Raw genomic sequence first — 16,423 nt, forward strand, 5'->3', positions numbered from 1 at the left:
GCTGCGCTGCCAACTGGGAGATGGGGATCTTGGGGATGAACTGAGAATGCCTTTGTGCATTTGTGCTTTGGCACCCTAGAGAGGCCTAGAGACAGCAAATTCATTGTTGGGGTGAATCCTAAGCACCCACTTTAGGGTCAGCCCTGAAATGAGTTAAGTAACAATATTTACAACTGAAACTTTCAAGCACAAAACCCAGTGAGTGTAGAGTATGTTGGAATAACAATCCTTTGTGTGGAGACAGGACAAGCCCAGGATCTTTTATCCTAACTCTCTCCCAAACCCAGCTCCTGAATGTTAGTGGTTCAGATAAAATGAACCAAGACCCAACTGATGGATTTGACTAATAAGATTCTGCAAATCCAAAACCAGCCTGATTTACCCACTGTGGAAATGGAACAAAACCAGAACCTTCTATTTGCCTTCCCAGTAATATGGAAGCTAGATCTGGAAACCAGATCAGGAAACCAGTCCTGTTTCAGTTTCCAAAACAAAACCTGACTAACAAAAGGCTTTGCAAAACCAATCCCAACATAGAGACTCTGTACCCCATCTTTGAAATATGACATAAAACATACCCATGCAGTTTTTCATCATCATAAATCCACTTTCATAGCCTTCAAAGCATTTACATTCGAAGTCCCCTGGGGTATTGACACAGATGCCTTGACCACAGAGATCAGGAGATATGCGGCATTCATCAATATCTGAAATACAAATAATTTTAAATTCATGTTAAAATATAATTCAACATCTGTGTTTTCAAGACAATGTTCTCAAAGCTACCAGGTAAGATTTTTACCTGTACAATTTCTTTCTTCAGAATCAAGTGCAAATCCGCTGTCACATTTACACTTGAAACTGCCAATGGTGTTTCTGCATTTTCCATGGGTACAAAGACTTGGGATCATTTTGCATTCATTGATATCTAAAAACGAGACAAAGAAAGGTTTGGTTATTTTTAGTAACCATCCAATTTAGTAAAACTTCATTGAAAGAGATTCAGGTTAGTAAAATTCTAAATCCAGCAATAATGACCAGCTTCTCCAAAGCTGCAACTAAAATTTTGTGCATGCAAACCACTACATTCAAATAATAATGACAACATGTAAGCAATTATATAGCCCTTTTCATCCATAGATCTCAAAAGCGCTTTACAAAAATAGGAATGTATTATTATTCCTATTTCACAGCTGGGGAGAATGAGGTACATCCTGTTCAAATTTCATTTGGACATATGGGAACAAAAAGAATTTATGTGACAAAGAATGTATTTGCAACACACAGTAACAAATGTAGAGAATGATTTGAGTGAGGATCTTCTGTGTATTTATTTAAAGTAGTTCACTCCCTTTTTATGATTTTACAGATGAACACAAAGACCTTCACGGATGATGCTGTCAGTAGGAGGTGGAGTGAAGTGACTGCACACACTGAGTTACTAGGGAGAGTGGAACTCTGTGAACCAGAACTGAAGTAACAGTAAGATTAGCAGCATTTGTTATGTAAGTAGGTTGTAATAGAGGCCTTCATTCAATGCAAAGCTATTCAAGACCCATATACCTCCCAGCTCCTTTCCTTTTATGATCCTCACCATAAAATAAGGGGCTGCTGGGAGGCAGGATTTGGCGCTAAGACAACAGGTGATCTAAAGTCTTGACTTCACATCATCTTAACAGACCACATTACTAAGTTCCTATAAACCATTTTCCATGCATATGACAGCAAGAACTAGGCGCACATACCCCCTAAAACATGCAATAAGGGGCCATCATGTGAGCAGTACAAAGGACTCACTACTTTCAGTGAATCACATCTATCATACTCCCACCTCTTTCATAGCCTGGAGACCGCATCAAGAATTCATACTGAGATTCACCTACGTAGTAATGTAAAGCACTAACACACATGACACTGACCCCCAATTTCTTTTGTCACGAAAGGCTATTTTTTCCCCTCCTTTATCTAACAGAGTCGATCCAGGGCTCACTGAAGTCAATGGAAAGACTTTTATTAGCTTCAGAGGGCACTGGATCATGCCCAGAGTGGCCAAAGAGAACTGCCAAAATCATCACTCCATCCCCTGATTTCTGAAGAAAATGAGACTTCCACGAGTCAGAGAAAATATAATTACCCTAAACAAAAGCACATGTTACACTTCTTTATGGATAATTAAAAGCCTGGAAACTGTTTATAAAACTGATCCTGAAACAATCACCACCATGTGTCATTCTCATTTGTGTTTCCCCTTCCTTTCAAATATTAAAGCATTTGGGTTTTCGGTTAACTAGTTTCTTTAAATGCCTTTTCCCAAACTCATCCACATCCCCTTTCACTTTTGATACCATGTTGCTTAATCTAACTGGTAACCAAGGAAGAAGCTTTCAGAATGAGGTTCCATTAATGCTGGAAATTTACCCCAGAGTCACAAAATGACCTAAATGAATGAAGTCTTCATTTGCTGTTTCTACCATTAGAATATAACAATTTGGCCAACAAACTCCATGACTCAGACTCTAGCGTAGATTCACTTTTGCACGGCTGAAGCTATCTTTACAGAATATGGTATGTTTCTCCCTCCTCCTCCAAAAGCTGTGCAAGGATTTTCAAAGTGTTGAGAGTCTCTTTCTCCCTTGATTTCCAAGGCAATTTAAACATATGTATCAGGTGCAGTAAGCAGTGGTTCTATAACAATTCCAAAGTTGGCTACTCATTTTGTTTCAATTTACAAGGGGCCGGAGCCAGATTTTCAAAGGTATTTAGGTGCCTAAAGATGCAGACAGGCACCCGGTGGAACTTTCAAATGTGCCTACAGTAGGTTAAGGGCCCAGCTCCCAATGAAACCTATGGGAGCTGCTTAGTCACTTTTAAAAATCCCACTAGGCACTTCTTTGCATCTTAGGGTGCCTAAATACCTTTGAAAAACTGGCCATATGTCCTTATTCAGTAATCATCCTTAACCAAGCCCTAACTCCTGCAGACTTCAAGTCCATAGGAATTTAACCTGAGTAAGAAAAGAGTAAAAACTAAGGAATGCCATCAAGATGTGGCCCCCAATGGCTTTATATATGAATTGAAACCCGCTTACATACCTTTAAAGAATGGCTTTCCATTTATAATCTCTCCCCTACTAGCAAATCCAGGTCCTCTTGGACAAAGAGCTTCAAATTCAGGAGTCGCCTTCACAGGACATTCCTCGCATTCAGGGCCCCATGCTGCACCAACAGAACAGCAGCAACTATCCATTCGGTGCCGGCCTGCTATCGGTAACGTACATTCTTCATCTTCATGCTTCAAGAAGCAAGTCTCCAAGCGAATGTCTGTTGGGTAATTAAATAGTGAGATGATAAAAACTGTGTGTGCGCGGTACATGTGTGTGTTTAATGAGCATGAGTGTTTGAATTTATGCGTATTTGACAAAAAGTCTGCCTCACTGCGGGGCTGGAGGGAAAGCATAAACACAAGAATCTTCTCCCAGAATCCCTTCTCAGTAGGGCTTGCTCCATTTCCTCAGATCAGGAGGATGCCAGAAATACCACACAGTTCTTTTCACTGGAATTACTGGCACTAAGCTCTGGAATTAACAGGCCTAAAACTTTCCAGGAAATGGGGCTCAGCATTTGAGGTCAGTTTTGGATCAGGGAAGAAAGGGCCTCCAGCATTCCAGTTCCGCCATAACCTATGTCTTTGTCCAACAACACTTGAAGATTTGCTGTTAAAAAGAGGTGAATGCACTGCAGATGAAGTCTATAGATAGCACCTGAAACGGAAGACTTTTTCTGGACTTTCCCCACAAAGAAATGTAGAATGGGGAGAAGCATTACAGTCTCTCTCAAACTCATGTGTACATCAGCCCTGGCTTGGAGAGCCCACCTCTGGGGATGAGTGGGACTAGTCTCCATGTCCATTTTATCATTGACTTCTTGTTGAGGCCAATCAATAAAGGTTGCCAAACATGGCCAAATTTGCTAGGGGTGTTATAACATTGACACCTGCCCTCTGGGAAATGGACCAAGGCTCCCATCTCATTTCACATAAGTTTCTGACCCCCCATCAGATGAGTTTTGGTCACTAACTATGCTACCTAGTCCAAGCTCTAACTGGCAACCTGAAGTTGAATGGCTCTGTACACCATTACTGATCCCATTTTAAAATGATTACGAATAAAATCTATTTCCCTATTTACAAGAAAGTATGGAATGCAAATCTTTGTTTGACATACAGAGATTTGGGTTCCCTCCCCGCCAAACATCAAAAAAACCCTGTAAAATAGCTTAATACCTACCAAGGCATGTCCGTCCAGAGACATCTAAAATCATTCCACTAGGACACTGGCAAACAAAGGAACCCAAGGTATTGACGCACTGACCATTTGGACACACCCCAGGAAACACTTCACATTCATTTACATCTATTTCCAGACAAAATTATAAAAATAAAAATCAATGTAACAAACATACCCAATTAGAAATATATAACATTTTAACACTCCCATTTTAGACTGACTAGGAATCAATCTGCAAAGTCTGGCAAAATTCCAAACTCTTGGGCTTTCCTACGCAAATCAGACCAAACTAATTAATTACAGCCCCCTGCCACTGATTAAAACATATTAAAAACTTGTTGTCATTGCACCTTTGATATGTCTATTGAAATCAGGTTTATAAATAAAACAAAATTAGGTCACTGAAAAAAGCTGTCCTGCTGTATGTTCATTATGGGACAGATTTTTAAAAGTATTCGGATGCCTAAAGATGCAGTCAGTCATCTAGTGGAATTTTCAGAAGCGTCTAGGTGCCTAACTCCCATGGAAACAAAATTATGCTAATGTTTAGGCGCTTTTGGAACTCCCACTAGACACCTATCCGCATCTTTAGGCACCTACGTACTTTTAAAAATCTGGCACAATTGCTTTTTCAACCACTTGTAACATTACTGATTAATTTAAGTTCCTGAACATATCCCTGGTGAGCATGGAATTTAACTTGATTGTGTACAAGCATCTGAATTGTATTTTTTAAGAGGAAAATGTTGTACTGTTTTGTATGACAAGGTGTAAAGCATAATTCAGCCTGCTGAACTAGGATGGCCTGAATATAAATAACTGGTTTGCAATGCCCTTCCACCTCCTCCTTCTGTGGAACATACTGTATTTCACACAAAAACGGCTTGACCGCTTTTGTTGAAAATTGTCTTGGAAATTAAATGATAGGCCGAGACGAAGCATCAGAAATTTAAGCAAGTTAGGAGGGAGCGAGCATAGGAGGTTAGAATGGAAAGGCTCCCTCAACCTGCAGTTGCATTGCACATTCAGAGAGTGAAGCCAGGAAATGAGTCGCTCAGATTTGTAGCGTTGCTGATTCTCGCAATATCTTCGAGAGTGAGGTGAGTCTGGCCTACGCTGGAGCCAGGCTGCCTATGACAAGGCTCCAGACCACTTATGAATATCAGTTTCTGAGGTAAAACTCTGCTGAGTGGCTGCCTTCTCTACTACCCTCCTCCTGGGAAAGAACCCCTTATGGAGCTGCTTCAGGCAGAACTTTCTGCCCATCCCCTCAGGCAGCCAACCCCATTCTCACTGGAGGGAGGGAAGGAGGAAGCAGAAAGAGTCCAGCAATTCAGGGGGTTCTATTATCTCTTCCCATCCTGTGATCAAGGGGTCAGGCAGACATGGAGGTGAGAGCTCCTGAACCAGGGGCCAAAATCACCTTAATACATTTGGGAATAATGCCAACGCTAACCCGTCACACACGTTGGGGGAGGACAGAGTGAATTCAACAATCAAAAGACAGACTCATAACACATCATCTCTCTTTTAAAAAAATCTCCTGATTTTTGGGTGAATCACATGATTTTGGGGTGTGAATTTTTGGGGTTGGCAATACTGGATTTATTAGGCTTATAGGGTGAAATTCAAAGTAGGGAAACAGCCTACGCGAGATTCTTGAGCTGGTGGGAGAGGGCAGTGTGGCCAGAGCTGCCACTAGGAGACCTCTGCATTTCTTGCACACTCCACAGGGGTGAGTGACAGCTCCACGATGGCTGGGAAGTAAGACCATTGGATCCATGATTATGTGAAACAAATGGAACAGACTTAACTGCACAAGGTGGCAGATCACCTGTGGACACTTTCAGCTTCAGGGTTTATCTGTGGGTTGGAGGCGTGTTGTTAATCCCATCCCACACACCTCAACTTATTTCCCTGCACAAAACCCATTTTACACAAACTGTGCATGGGGAGAAGCGAGTATCACCTTGGGAAGCCACTATTACCATTTGGCCCCTCCCCCCCAAAATAAATTTCCTAGGCAAGTATTTTTCCTGCATCCTCTGATTTGAACAGTCCTTACGTTGGTGGATGCCAAAGGCTACTTTAACACAGAAGGAACCAGGGTAACTAGTGAGAGAAAGTTTGGGCTATTTTGGCCCACTGGAACGAGAAGGATTAAAGCATATAACAGTTGTAAACTAAAGTGCTGGTAAAAGAAATGCTGAAAGCACGGTGTTCACATCTTGGATTAATAAATTTTCCATCCCAGCAGTGTTGAAAATGTTCTAAGTCTTTCCTCGTGAATAGAGATAGGTGGGGCCACTCCCCCCCCACCCCTTTTCTTTCACTTACACACTCCAGAAAGTATTGCTGAGGTCAGAGAAGTTCTATACAGTGGGTCTGGGGTATAGAAGTGCCAAGGTATTCAGTCACCACTTGGAAAGCACAGGATACATGTGGTGGTGTTCTACTTATTCGATTTTTTGGTTCTGTTTAGTTTGTTCATTTGTCAAAAAAGTGCTTCTTTCTAGAAGCCACATATGGGAATAATTTGTTTTTAAAATATTTTAACTGCAGTGTCATGTCAGATTGTGTCAGTCATGATGACCTGCTACAGTTTGAGACTCTCTGAGCGTGTGCATAGTAGGGAAATATACAGTACAGCTCTTTGGCTGGGGTTCAAATTAATCCACAATAAGGAGGGAAAAGGGCGTTGGGCCTTTACATTTTCACTGCACAATATGTGATGATCTCACACACTGAAAAAAAAAGTTTTAAAAACCAACCTTTTCTTGAATTAATGTTTTACCGTGGCCTGAGACGGATTTCTTATATAACAAGAGAATGACTGAAATCTAAAGCTAGAAATTATTAAAAAAGAGAAATAAATTATTTAAATTTGATTTTAAATCCCTTTTTACAGTTCTATTTTATTTGTATATGCTTATGGAATGTTTTAATGACAAAATACTTTTATTATTTCATAATGCTACACTTCTGTAATTGTTATTATGGACACAGGATGCATTTTATTTTGACCCAGTATTTTACTCCCCAATCAGTAACAATATTAGAAAAGACAGAACGCATCTCCATAGACCACTCTAGCTTGTATTTGCAAAGATGTGCACTCTGAGTGAGTAGCATCAGTCTATATCATTGTCATATATCACACAGTCAGACCATATTACCCCTGGGTGTAAATCTAATGAGGACAATAGAATAACATCAGGGATGAATTTAGCTCTGTTCTTCCATGGCAAATATCATTAAACCTAAACACCAGCATTTCATCATTTAAAACATGATTTATGTTTGAAAGTAACCGTAAATACCTTCACATAATGTTCCCCTTATTCTTGAATATCCTTTTGAACAGATTGGGTCTGTAAATAAACAAACAAACATGAACTTTCAGAGTCCAGAGCTTGCCGCTATGATTTACTTTATTAACGAAAAAGAAGACCCAAAACAGTAACATTTCTTCCTATGAAAAATAAGGGAGTCTGGAGTGTAATTTCTGAGATAATAAAGACACAGAATAGGATAACTACATTAACAATGGAATGGACCCTTTCCTTACTAACCAAACTAAACTAAAGGTGTAGTTAAATGACTCCAGCTTCATTCACAGCAATTAAATACATTAAAATGTTACCCTGCAGAAGTCACAATACATTATAGTCCTTGAGCTCTTAGGGCCACATTTACCACTGGGATAAGAGTTTCCAGTGAAGTTTGATAGATGAATTTAGTGCAGAGACTTCAACAGTAGGCAAGTTTCAGCCTTAGGGAGCAAGATTCTCTTTAAATGTCTGGGTTTTCCACTTTTCCCTGCATCAGAGTATTTCCACTGAACACTTAGATCTAATTATCAAGCAAATAGACAAGGATCTCAACCCATTCTTTCCTCAGATGTAGGATTCACTGTGTTATTAAGTAATCCAGGGTTTGTTACAACAGGGGCTAAAACCTCCATTACTAGAGCAAGGTCCATATGTCTGCTAACTGTTTAGTGAGAGCTCTGGAGCCATGCATCTAATGTTGCCTGGCAGGATCCCTATATCACTAATTAAGACAAACTATAGTACAGCAATATGAAGTATCACAGAATGTAGGTGTGGTCCAGTCCTTCAAATCTAATTGCACAATATATTAACCTAAAGCTCCAAGTTCAGGACAATATATGACCAACCGCTGACTGTCCAGCATTACACTAGCTCTTTTCCATGCTGGGTGGGAAACGGGTGAGCAGCATTATTTTGCAATGCAGATTTTACCAACCTACACCTGGCTGCTATGGAGGTGTTGTTGGCCTGACTCTAAATAGACCTGGCTGAAATTTTCAGAAATATTGAGCATTGGTGTCCCTAATTGCTATACCTGCCTGTCATTGTACACTTACTCCTTTATACCATCTCTTAATAGGGCAAGCAAGGCACAGAAGTAGCTTTGTAGGTCCCAGCCAATGCTAGCTGACCTCCTTGCCCTGTTGGCCAAACCCACAATATGTAACATTTGTGCAGAGCTGGCCCTACATATCTAGAGATTAAGACCATGTCTGCTATCCCTTTTTAATGTGCCGTGGGTACATAAATGGTCACTGGCCTCTGTTTTAGTCATTAAAAGTGTAAATTAGGTGCCAAATAGTTTTGGGAATCCCAACCACTTGTCTTTTTTGTAGGCTTAGACCTGCTATACCAAGCCCATCTGACTGAAATACTAGGGTATTCATGCATTTTTATAAATTAAAATGTAAGGGGAGAGGAGGAAGCAGACCCATTAATATGACTCTTATCACAGTTGTTAAATAGGAATATAGAGGAACTGTCAGAGTAAACCAGAGGTTTGCAAACTACAGCCCTGGGCCCACATCTAGCCCTTCAGATGTTTTTACCTGGCACTCGAGCTCCCGCTGGGGAGCAGGGTCCGGGGCTTGCCCTGCTTTGGCGCTCCAGCCAGGAAACAAGTTTGGGGGCTTGCCTCGCTTCGCATGGCTCCTGGAAGCAGCAGTATGTCCACCCTCTGGCTCCTATGGGCAGGGACAGCCAGGGGGCTCCACACGCTGCCCTTGCCCCAAGTGCCGCCCCCGCAGTTGGTTCCCAGCCAATGGGAGCTGCAGGGATGGCGCATGCAGACGGGGCAGCATGCAGAGCTGCCTGGCGATGCCTCCACATAGGGGGCGGGAGGGGGACATGCTGATGCTTCTGGGAGCTGCTTGAGGTAAGCGCCGCCCAGAGCCTGTACCCCTGCTCCCCTCCCGTGCCCCAACCCCCTGCCCCAGCCCTGATCCCCCTCCTGCCCTCTGAACCCCTTGGTCCCAGCCTGGAGCACCCTCCTGTACCCCCAACCCCTCATCCCCACCCAAGAGCCCGCACCCCCAGCCAGAGCCCTCATCCCCTCCCACACTCCAACCCCCAATTTTGCGAGCATTCATAGCCCGTCATACAATTTCCATACCCAGATGTGGCCCTCAGGCCAAAAAGTTTGCCCACCCCTGGAATAAACCAATGATCTTACCTCGTTCACAGGGTGTACATGGGCTACCCCACGCAGCACCTAGCGAGGAACAGCACTGGGACTTCAGAGTTGCCCCATTAATATTTATTTCACATCTTCCATTCACAATAGTCTGCCAACAAGTGCCTTTAATAGTTTCTATTGGAAAAAAACACAAGACGCTGCCATACAGAGTACCTAGCATTACATATATTCACATAAATACACAATGCACACACATATATAATGGTTAATATATTTGCCAATATACTTGAATTTCAGCATGCAAAATGTATAACTGACAATATTAGAATGGAATATATTTGAAAGGTTCTTATTGTACACTTCCCTCTACTGAGCCACATCCTGAAACCTGGCTCAGTACTGAACACCTACAGCTCCCACTGACTTTATGTCTGTTGACCCCAGTGGCACCATTCAGGATCTGGAGCACTATATTTACTGTGACTCAGATTATATGTCCATGAAGAACAGTAAGAGGGAGACCGAACTCCACTTACGCTCCTAGTGGATCCTTGGGACGGGGTGCATGAGAGTAAGCTGGGCTAATGTCCTGCCTTCTTGGAGCAGGTGGGCAGGGATTGGCAAAGAATAAGCGAGGACTTAATGAAGGGTGGGTCTCCACCACATGGCTTACTGGCCAGAGAAGATGAGCCAGCACAGGAGTTGGGTTTAGGAATTTACTGCTGGTATATATCAACAGTAAATTACTGACTCCCAAGAACAAGCAGTGGAGGAAATGTGACTCAGGGGAGTATCTCCAAGTCACAATGTCTTCCAGAGTTATTCCTGGGGTGGGACAGCCTGCACAGCATCTCTTGCTCAGGCTCCACCTCAAGTCACAAACTAGCCCTTCCTCAAATTCTAATCTGTGACCATTTGGTAGCCTCCCTTGTAGAAGCACTCAAATGGGCATGTATAGTTTTGAGGAGCTGGCCCTGTGCATCTGTATACTATGCACAAAATCTATCGCCTCTCTCTCAAATCTGATATAAAAACACATTGTGTTCCCAATAGCTAGAGTCATGTACCCAAGGTAATGGTGAAAACAAATACTTTCTTAACATTTTTTCTGTAACATTTTCCCCTAAACTTATCTAAGTTATTTTTAAATGCTTTCTGGACTTGGTGTAGAATGTAACCGGACATTTTCAACTAATGAACATATAATCTTTGATGAATAAATACCTATGCAGATGGTTCTTGTTGTATCCAAAGTACTTTCAGGGCTACATTCACAAGCAAAAGAGCCAAGTGTATTTTTGCATATTCCATTAACACAGGGATTAGACTCACACTCATTAATATCTAGAAGAGAAACACACTCACATTAGTGCCTTTTGCTGCCAGTAAGACTTCAGAAGGCCTCCTTCAATCTAGCTAAAACAGAAAGAATCTTCCTACTTGATAGGAAAGTCTCTTGATATTTTGGTTTCCAGCTATGGTGCTCTTCCTAGAAGAGTGATGGGATACATGACCAAAAAATGTGCTAACTCGTTACTTTGACAGGAAAGCTCTACTCAGCGGCGGCATCTGGTTTTTTCAGTGAGGTCCAACTGCCCGGTTTTGCAGCTGGACTGAGTTGGTCAAGTGATGTGGTCACACGTTAAGTCTGTGGCTTAAATTGGATTTGAAACTCGGACTCACCTGGCTCAGTTGGACTTTTACAGCCTATTCTAAAACACTTGGGCCTCATCAACACTAGCACTTTCTCCACTATTGTCACAAGCATTTGTGCAGTTCCGCTGGTGGTAGTGATGGGGGCAGTGCTGACTGAGACCAGACCCAGGTGTTTTTACCATCATGTTGTCTAACCCTCATATGTTGCATTCTTGTGCCCCACCCATCATTTCCCTTGGTCTTTCTAGACTGCACATTCTTCAGGCCAGACACGGTCTCCTCCTTGGTGTTTCAAATACACCCGGCACATTTGCAACATTACCACATGGTAAATAATAAAAACCTTAACTGTCGGCATCACTACCTGCATTGCGTATACTAAATAAATAAATAGGGCAAGAAGCTTTGTTATGTAAATCTGACATGTGTCTGTACAGCAGAAGTTAAAACCTTACCCCTGAAACCCTCTCAGGAATACAACTAGCTTATTTTTTTTCTTTTTTTATATTCAGAGTCAAAGTTATAATATTGATAATCTCCATGCTGTTCTCAGTAGGCTATTAATACATCTCGAGTTTGCACTGGAGATTTTATTAGATTTTAAGCTTTCATGGATTGAATTTACACTGACTAGTTTCTGTGCATTAGTAGAATATATAACAATTCTATTCTGCCTTAAATGGAAATCATATCAACTGCTGGCAAAGAACTCCAGTAATATGGTAAAATGTTTTAAACTGTAATTAATATAGCTAGAATGTAATGGGTTGTTATCGATTACCTTCACATGTTTTTAGATCAGGCTTGTATATAAATCCTTTGGGACAGGTACAGGTGAAGCTTCCAGGGGTATTTCTGCATTGTCCATTGTCACACAGCAGCGTGTTCAGTGCACATTCATCAATGTCTGCAATGAAATTTAGAAACATTATGAGAAAAAAACATGCCTTGACAAGAGGCCATGAAATAATTCTGTTTCCAAACAGCCACATTTCATTAGGACTGATCTTCTGGGGCGGGGGGGGGGGGGGTGGAGAGGGGAGAGAGAGATGCCTTGCATTGTTTTGCAAAGCCACTGAAAGAGCAGTTCCTTGGAGATGTTTAATAGCTTACAGGAATGGCCCTTGAAATTATTTAAAATAAAAAAATGCCCAGTACAAATGTAACTACAGTCATACCAGAAAGTAAAAAATTAAGATGATATATCCTTTTATTTTACAATTAATGTACTTTATTTCTTATCTGCTGATGATCTGCCATGAAAGTAAGAGTAACAATAACAGATGTATTAATTTAAACTACCTGGGTATCATCTAGAGAAAATTTCATTCTTTCCTGTTTACTTTATTTTATTCTTTTTAAAATTGGGGAAATTTGAAAAACTTGTTTATATTTTTCTGGATCCCTTTCCTTCCTCCCTCCCTTTCCCAGTGCTTTATTATTTTAATGAATATTCAACCTAGAGAAGTTTTGCCATTTCCTCTTTTTATAAAAGATTTATCTATTTGGCACAGTCATAATGCTGAAAATCACCCTTTGGTCTTGTCTACATTAGAAATTATCTTCAAAATTTCTCACCCTTCATACTGCTGGAGTTGCTCCACTGATTGTAGAAATGGTGAGAGCACTAGTTTAGATTGGCTGCTGGTAGCCACTGGCATTTAAATCCCCATGTTTTCTAGACCTGTTCTGGGCTGGGTTAGATGCTCTGGTGAAAGAGACTAGTCTACACTAGCTGCAGGGGTGGGAAATTTGAATAAAAATGCTAGTGCAGACATGATCTTTGGGAAGCCAAAGCTCAAGAGTCCTTAGGGGATCTTTGCATGAGTTTGGTCATTTGAGAGAAGCTGCAAGAAGGTGGCATGGGGCTATAAAGGATAGGTGAACATCAGTAAGGTCAAGACACAGAGGTGAAAGTAAGCCGGTCCAGTCCGGTCTGGTGTACCGGCAAGAGCCTGTAAGCCGTACCAGACTGCCTTCCCGAGGCAGGTGATTTAAAGGGCCCGGGGCTCCTGACAGCAGCTGGAGCCCTGGGCCCTTTAAATTGCCGCCGGAGCCCTGCTGCCAGAGCCCCAGGTAGTGGAGGCGGCCGGGAGCCCCAGGGCTCAGACGGCGATTTAAAGGGCCCGGGGCTCCGCTGTGGTAGCGGCAGCCAGGAGCCCCGGGCCCTTTAAATCACCGCCAATGCCCCTGCTGCCGCCACTACCCCGAAGGCTCTGGCAGCGGGGCTCGGGCGGTGATTTAAAGGGCCCGGGGCTCCTGCCGCTGCGGGGAGCCCTGGGCCCTTTAAATCGCCGCTGGAGCCCCGCTGCCAGAGTCCTGGGGTAATGGCGGTGGCCGGGGGCTCCATGCAATTTAAAGGGCCTGGGGCTCCACTGTGGTAGCAGCGGCCGGAGCCCCGGGCCCTTTAAGTTGCCCCTGAGCCCCCAGCCGCCTCTGAAGCTGGTAGCTCCAGCAGTGATTTAAAGGGCCCGGGGCTCCCAGCCGCTACTACCGCACCCAGAGCCCTGGGCCCTTTAAATCTTAATTTAAAGGGCCTGGGGATTTAAGGGCCCTGCCTCTTCCGGTTGAGGCCCTGCCCCCTGCTCAGGACTCTGACATACCGAGTCCTTTCAATTACTTTCACCCCTGCTCAGAGAGCAGTTAGGCAGAACTGGACGTGTCAGAGAGACCTCAAAAAGCGTTGAGAGAAGCTGGGAAGGCAACAGCTGAGAACAGCAGAACATTACAAGGGGCAGGGAGATTTGGGAAGTAAAGCAGAAAGTCTCAGAAGCTTCAGAGTAGGCCAGGAAAGTAGATGGAGAGGGCCAGGAGAAAGACTACAGAGAAATGGGAAAAGATTTGTGATGAAGCATGGAAACATACTGGTGCAGTAACTGGGTGGGCTTGGAAGAGTGGCTGGAAAGGTCAGAGTTGGGTAGGACAGAAGAGATGCAATAAGTAGGGGCGGACACTGTGGAAGTTGGAAGTTGGACACAGCATGCTGGAGGACAGGAAGAGCATTGAGGAGCACGGACAGGAAGGTGGACAGATCAGGTGAAGCCTCAGAGAATATCAGTGGAGCGGATGGGAAGGATCAATGGAACACTTGGGCGGAGGGAGTCAAACATCAAGGTTTGATAGGGAAAAAGGGAAATTTCATACCAATGCAGTTTTTCCCGCTTGCATCCACTTCATACCCAGAATTACATATGCATTTATATGTTCCACGCAGATTCTCACAGATTCCATTTGGGCAGATATCAGGATTCAGTGCACATTCGTTAATATCTGCACAAACACAACAAAGTTCATGATTTTCTTTGGACGATCAAATTCACTAAACTAGAAAAAGTCATCTTTTTCAATATCAAGACCATTGAGTTTCCATGTTTTCACGAGGATGCCTTTCTAATTAAGAACTCCCATACAGAAAGTCACTCTCCCAAGAATGAAGACCCCCACCTTCCTGGTGATTAACCTCCACCGCTAACCCATTGGTGTTTGAAGTCCTGCAGAGGTAAACAGGAGCTGGAGGTTACGTGAAATCACTTAAACTAGTGTTCTCCCATGTGAAAACAGAGTGCTAAGGAATCACTGCATAGCCCACTTCATTACACTTGCAGGGTAGTGCTCTGTGGCCCTTACTCCTGAACACTGCCTGCTTTCTATGCAGCACAGTCCCACTGACTTCAGTCATGAGCACTGTTTGCAGGAGTAAGGCTTTGCAGGAACTGGCTCTAAGATTACAAGGCTTTAAAGGGAACCACAAGAACCTGCTAATCTCTGATCAATCGTGCAGGACCATAATACTGTTAAAATGAAGTCACTGCATTATGCACAGCTGAGCATACATTGCTCCTGATCCCACTGCAGAATGTGCCATGGGCCAGTTGCTCACTGGAGAGTAAGTTGGGAGGATGAGGGATCATTGGATAAAGAGAGAATCAACAGCACAGAGTATTTTCCTCATTGAGGGTTCCCTTTTTTCCTCTCTTCACAGCTGGTGTTCCCTGCTACAGCTATGGTGCTGAAAATGAGAGCAATCCATCACAACACAGTTATTTATGAGGCAATTTACAAACATCTGCCCTGCATTTAAGGTCAAATGGGTGATTTATCAGGCCTCCCAGCACCATCCCAGAGGATGGGCTATGTTAGTTAAAGTATCCAGTAAGCTAAATGCACACTGTGTTTTGTTGTTGTGTGTGGCTGCAGGCTGGGGTTCTCTAGATAATGAAATGTATAATGCTGCAGTAAAAATACATGGCTTACAAATCTGCTGCTCCCAAAGAGCATTCCTATGTAAGCCTGATGAGTGTATGTGCTTGAGCAGCCATTGGAGTGAAATGAGGCGTTCCATGGGTTTAAACCTAGGCTTATTTCTTTGAACATGCTACAAACCATTCACAGACCCTTCCTCTCACTACTTCCCTAAAGCAACCCCTTTTACAGTAACTCATCGCATTGACTCTTTTACCCTGGTCTAAATTTCAAGTGATACTGTTCTGTGCTCTTACCTCTTCCTTCTAAATCCAGGCCTGGTCCACTGCTGCACAGAGCCTGGTACTCAGCTGAAAAATATTAAAAATAGATGTTTATTTGGTTTCTTTTTAGCTAATTGTTTGCAAGGTCGCCTACAAACAGATTTATTATCCCATTGCAACAAAGCACCTTGCCATCACTTTAAAAATGTCATTACCATCACCTGGCTCTAAAGCTCATCAACTTTAGGATATTTTAGCAAAAATACACAAAGGGGACATGCAAATTAGCCACATGTGTGTATTTTGTGACAAATCCAGGCCACAATGATATGTGATTATCTGTAAGGTGGAGAAGCAAGAAAGTTTTCAGGCACTCACAGGAACTCATTTTTACAAGGAGTCTCACAAGTTTCTGTGCATGCCTAAATTCTTCTGATGCGCTCACAATGCTCAGACAGCACTGCACAGCCACAACCGGACTAAATACCACTACAAGATACAGGTCATCACCTTCCACCGCATATGTATTTTGCTAACTGCCCAGATA

The 16,423-nt window shown here is 42.8% G+C and overlaps 1 protein-coding gene across 8 annotated transcripts in view; it reads right to left on the reverse strand.

The window, feature by feature from the left end:
• Window positions 1–16,423, reverse strand: part of FBN1 (fibrillin 1) — a 220,302-nt gene that overhangs the window by 77,163 nt on the left and 126,716 nt on the right. For 6 of the 8 annotated variants that reach the window (XM_073303899.2, XM_073303898.2, XM_073303903.2 and 3 more), the window contains 10 exons: window positions 15,910–15,963; window positions 14,555–14,680; window positions 12,192–12,317; window positions 10,979–11,098; window positions 9,791–9,928; window positions 7,606–7,656; window positions 4,286–4,411; window positions 3,093–3,320; window positions 803–928; window positions 579–707 (listed from right to left, as the gene is read on the reverse strand). The exons of 1 other annotated variant lie outside the window; for it this stretch is intronic. In XM_073303899.2, coding sequence (XP_073160000.1) covers window positions 579–707; window positions 803–928; window positions 3,093–3,320; window positions 4,286–4,411; window positions 7,606–7,656; window positions 9,791–9,928; window positions 10,979–11,098; window positions 12,192–12,317; window positions 14,555–14,680; window positions 15,910–15,963 — 1,224 coding nt within the window. The remainder of the gene's footprint in view (window positions 1–578; window positions 708–802; window positions 929–3,092; window positions 3,321–4,285; window positions 4,412–7,605; window positions 7,657–9,790; window positions 9,929–10,978; window positions 11,099–12,191; window positions 12,318–14,554; window positions 14,681–15,909; window positions 15,964–16,423) is intronic. One more of the 8 variants, XM_073303905.2, reaches the window with a different exon arrangement.

Source organism: Lepidochelys kempii, chromosome 10, assembly GCF_965140285.1.
Source record: "Lepidochelys kempii isolate rLepKem1 chromosome 10, rLepKem1.hap1, whole genome shotgun sequence".
Taxonomy (NCBI): Eukaryota; Metazoa; Chordata; order Testudines; family Cheloniidae; genus Lepidochelys; species Lepidochelys kempii.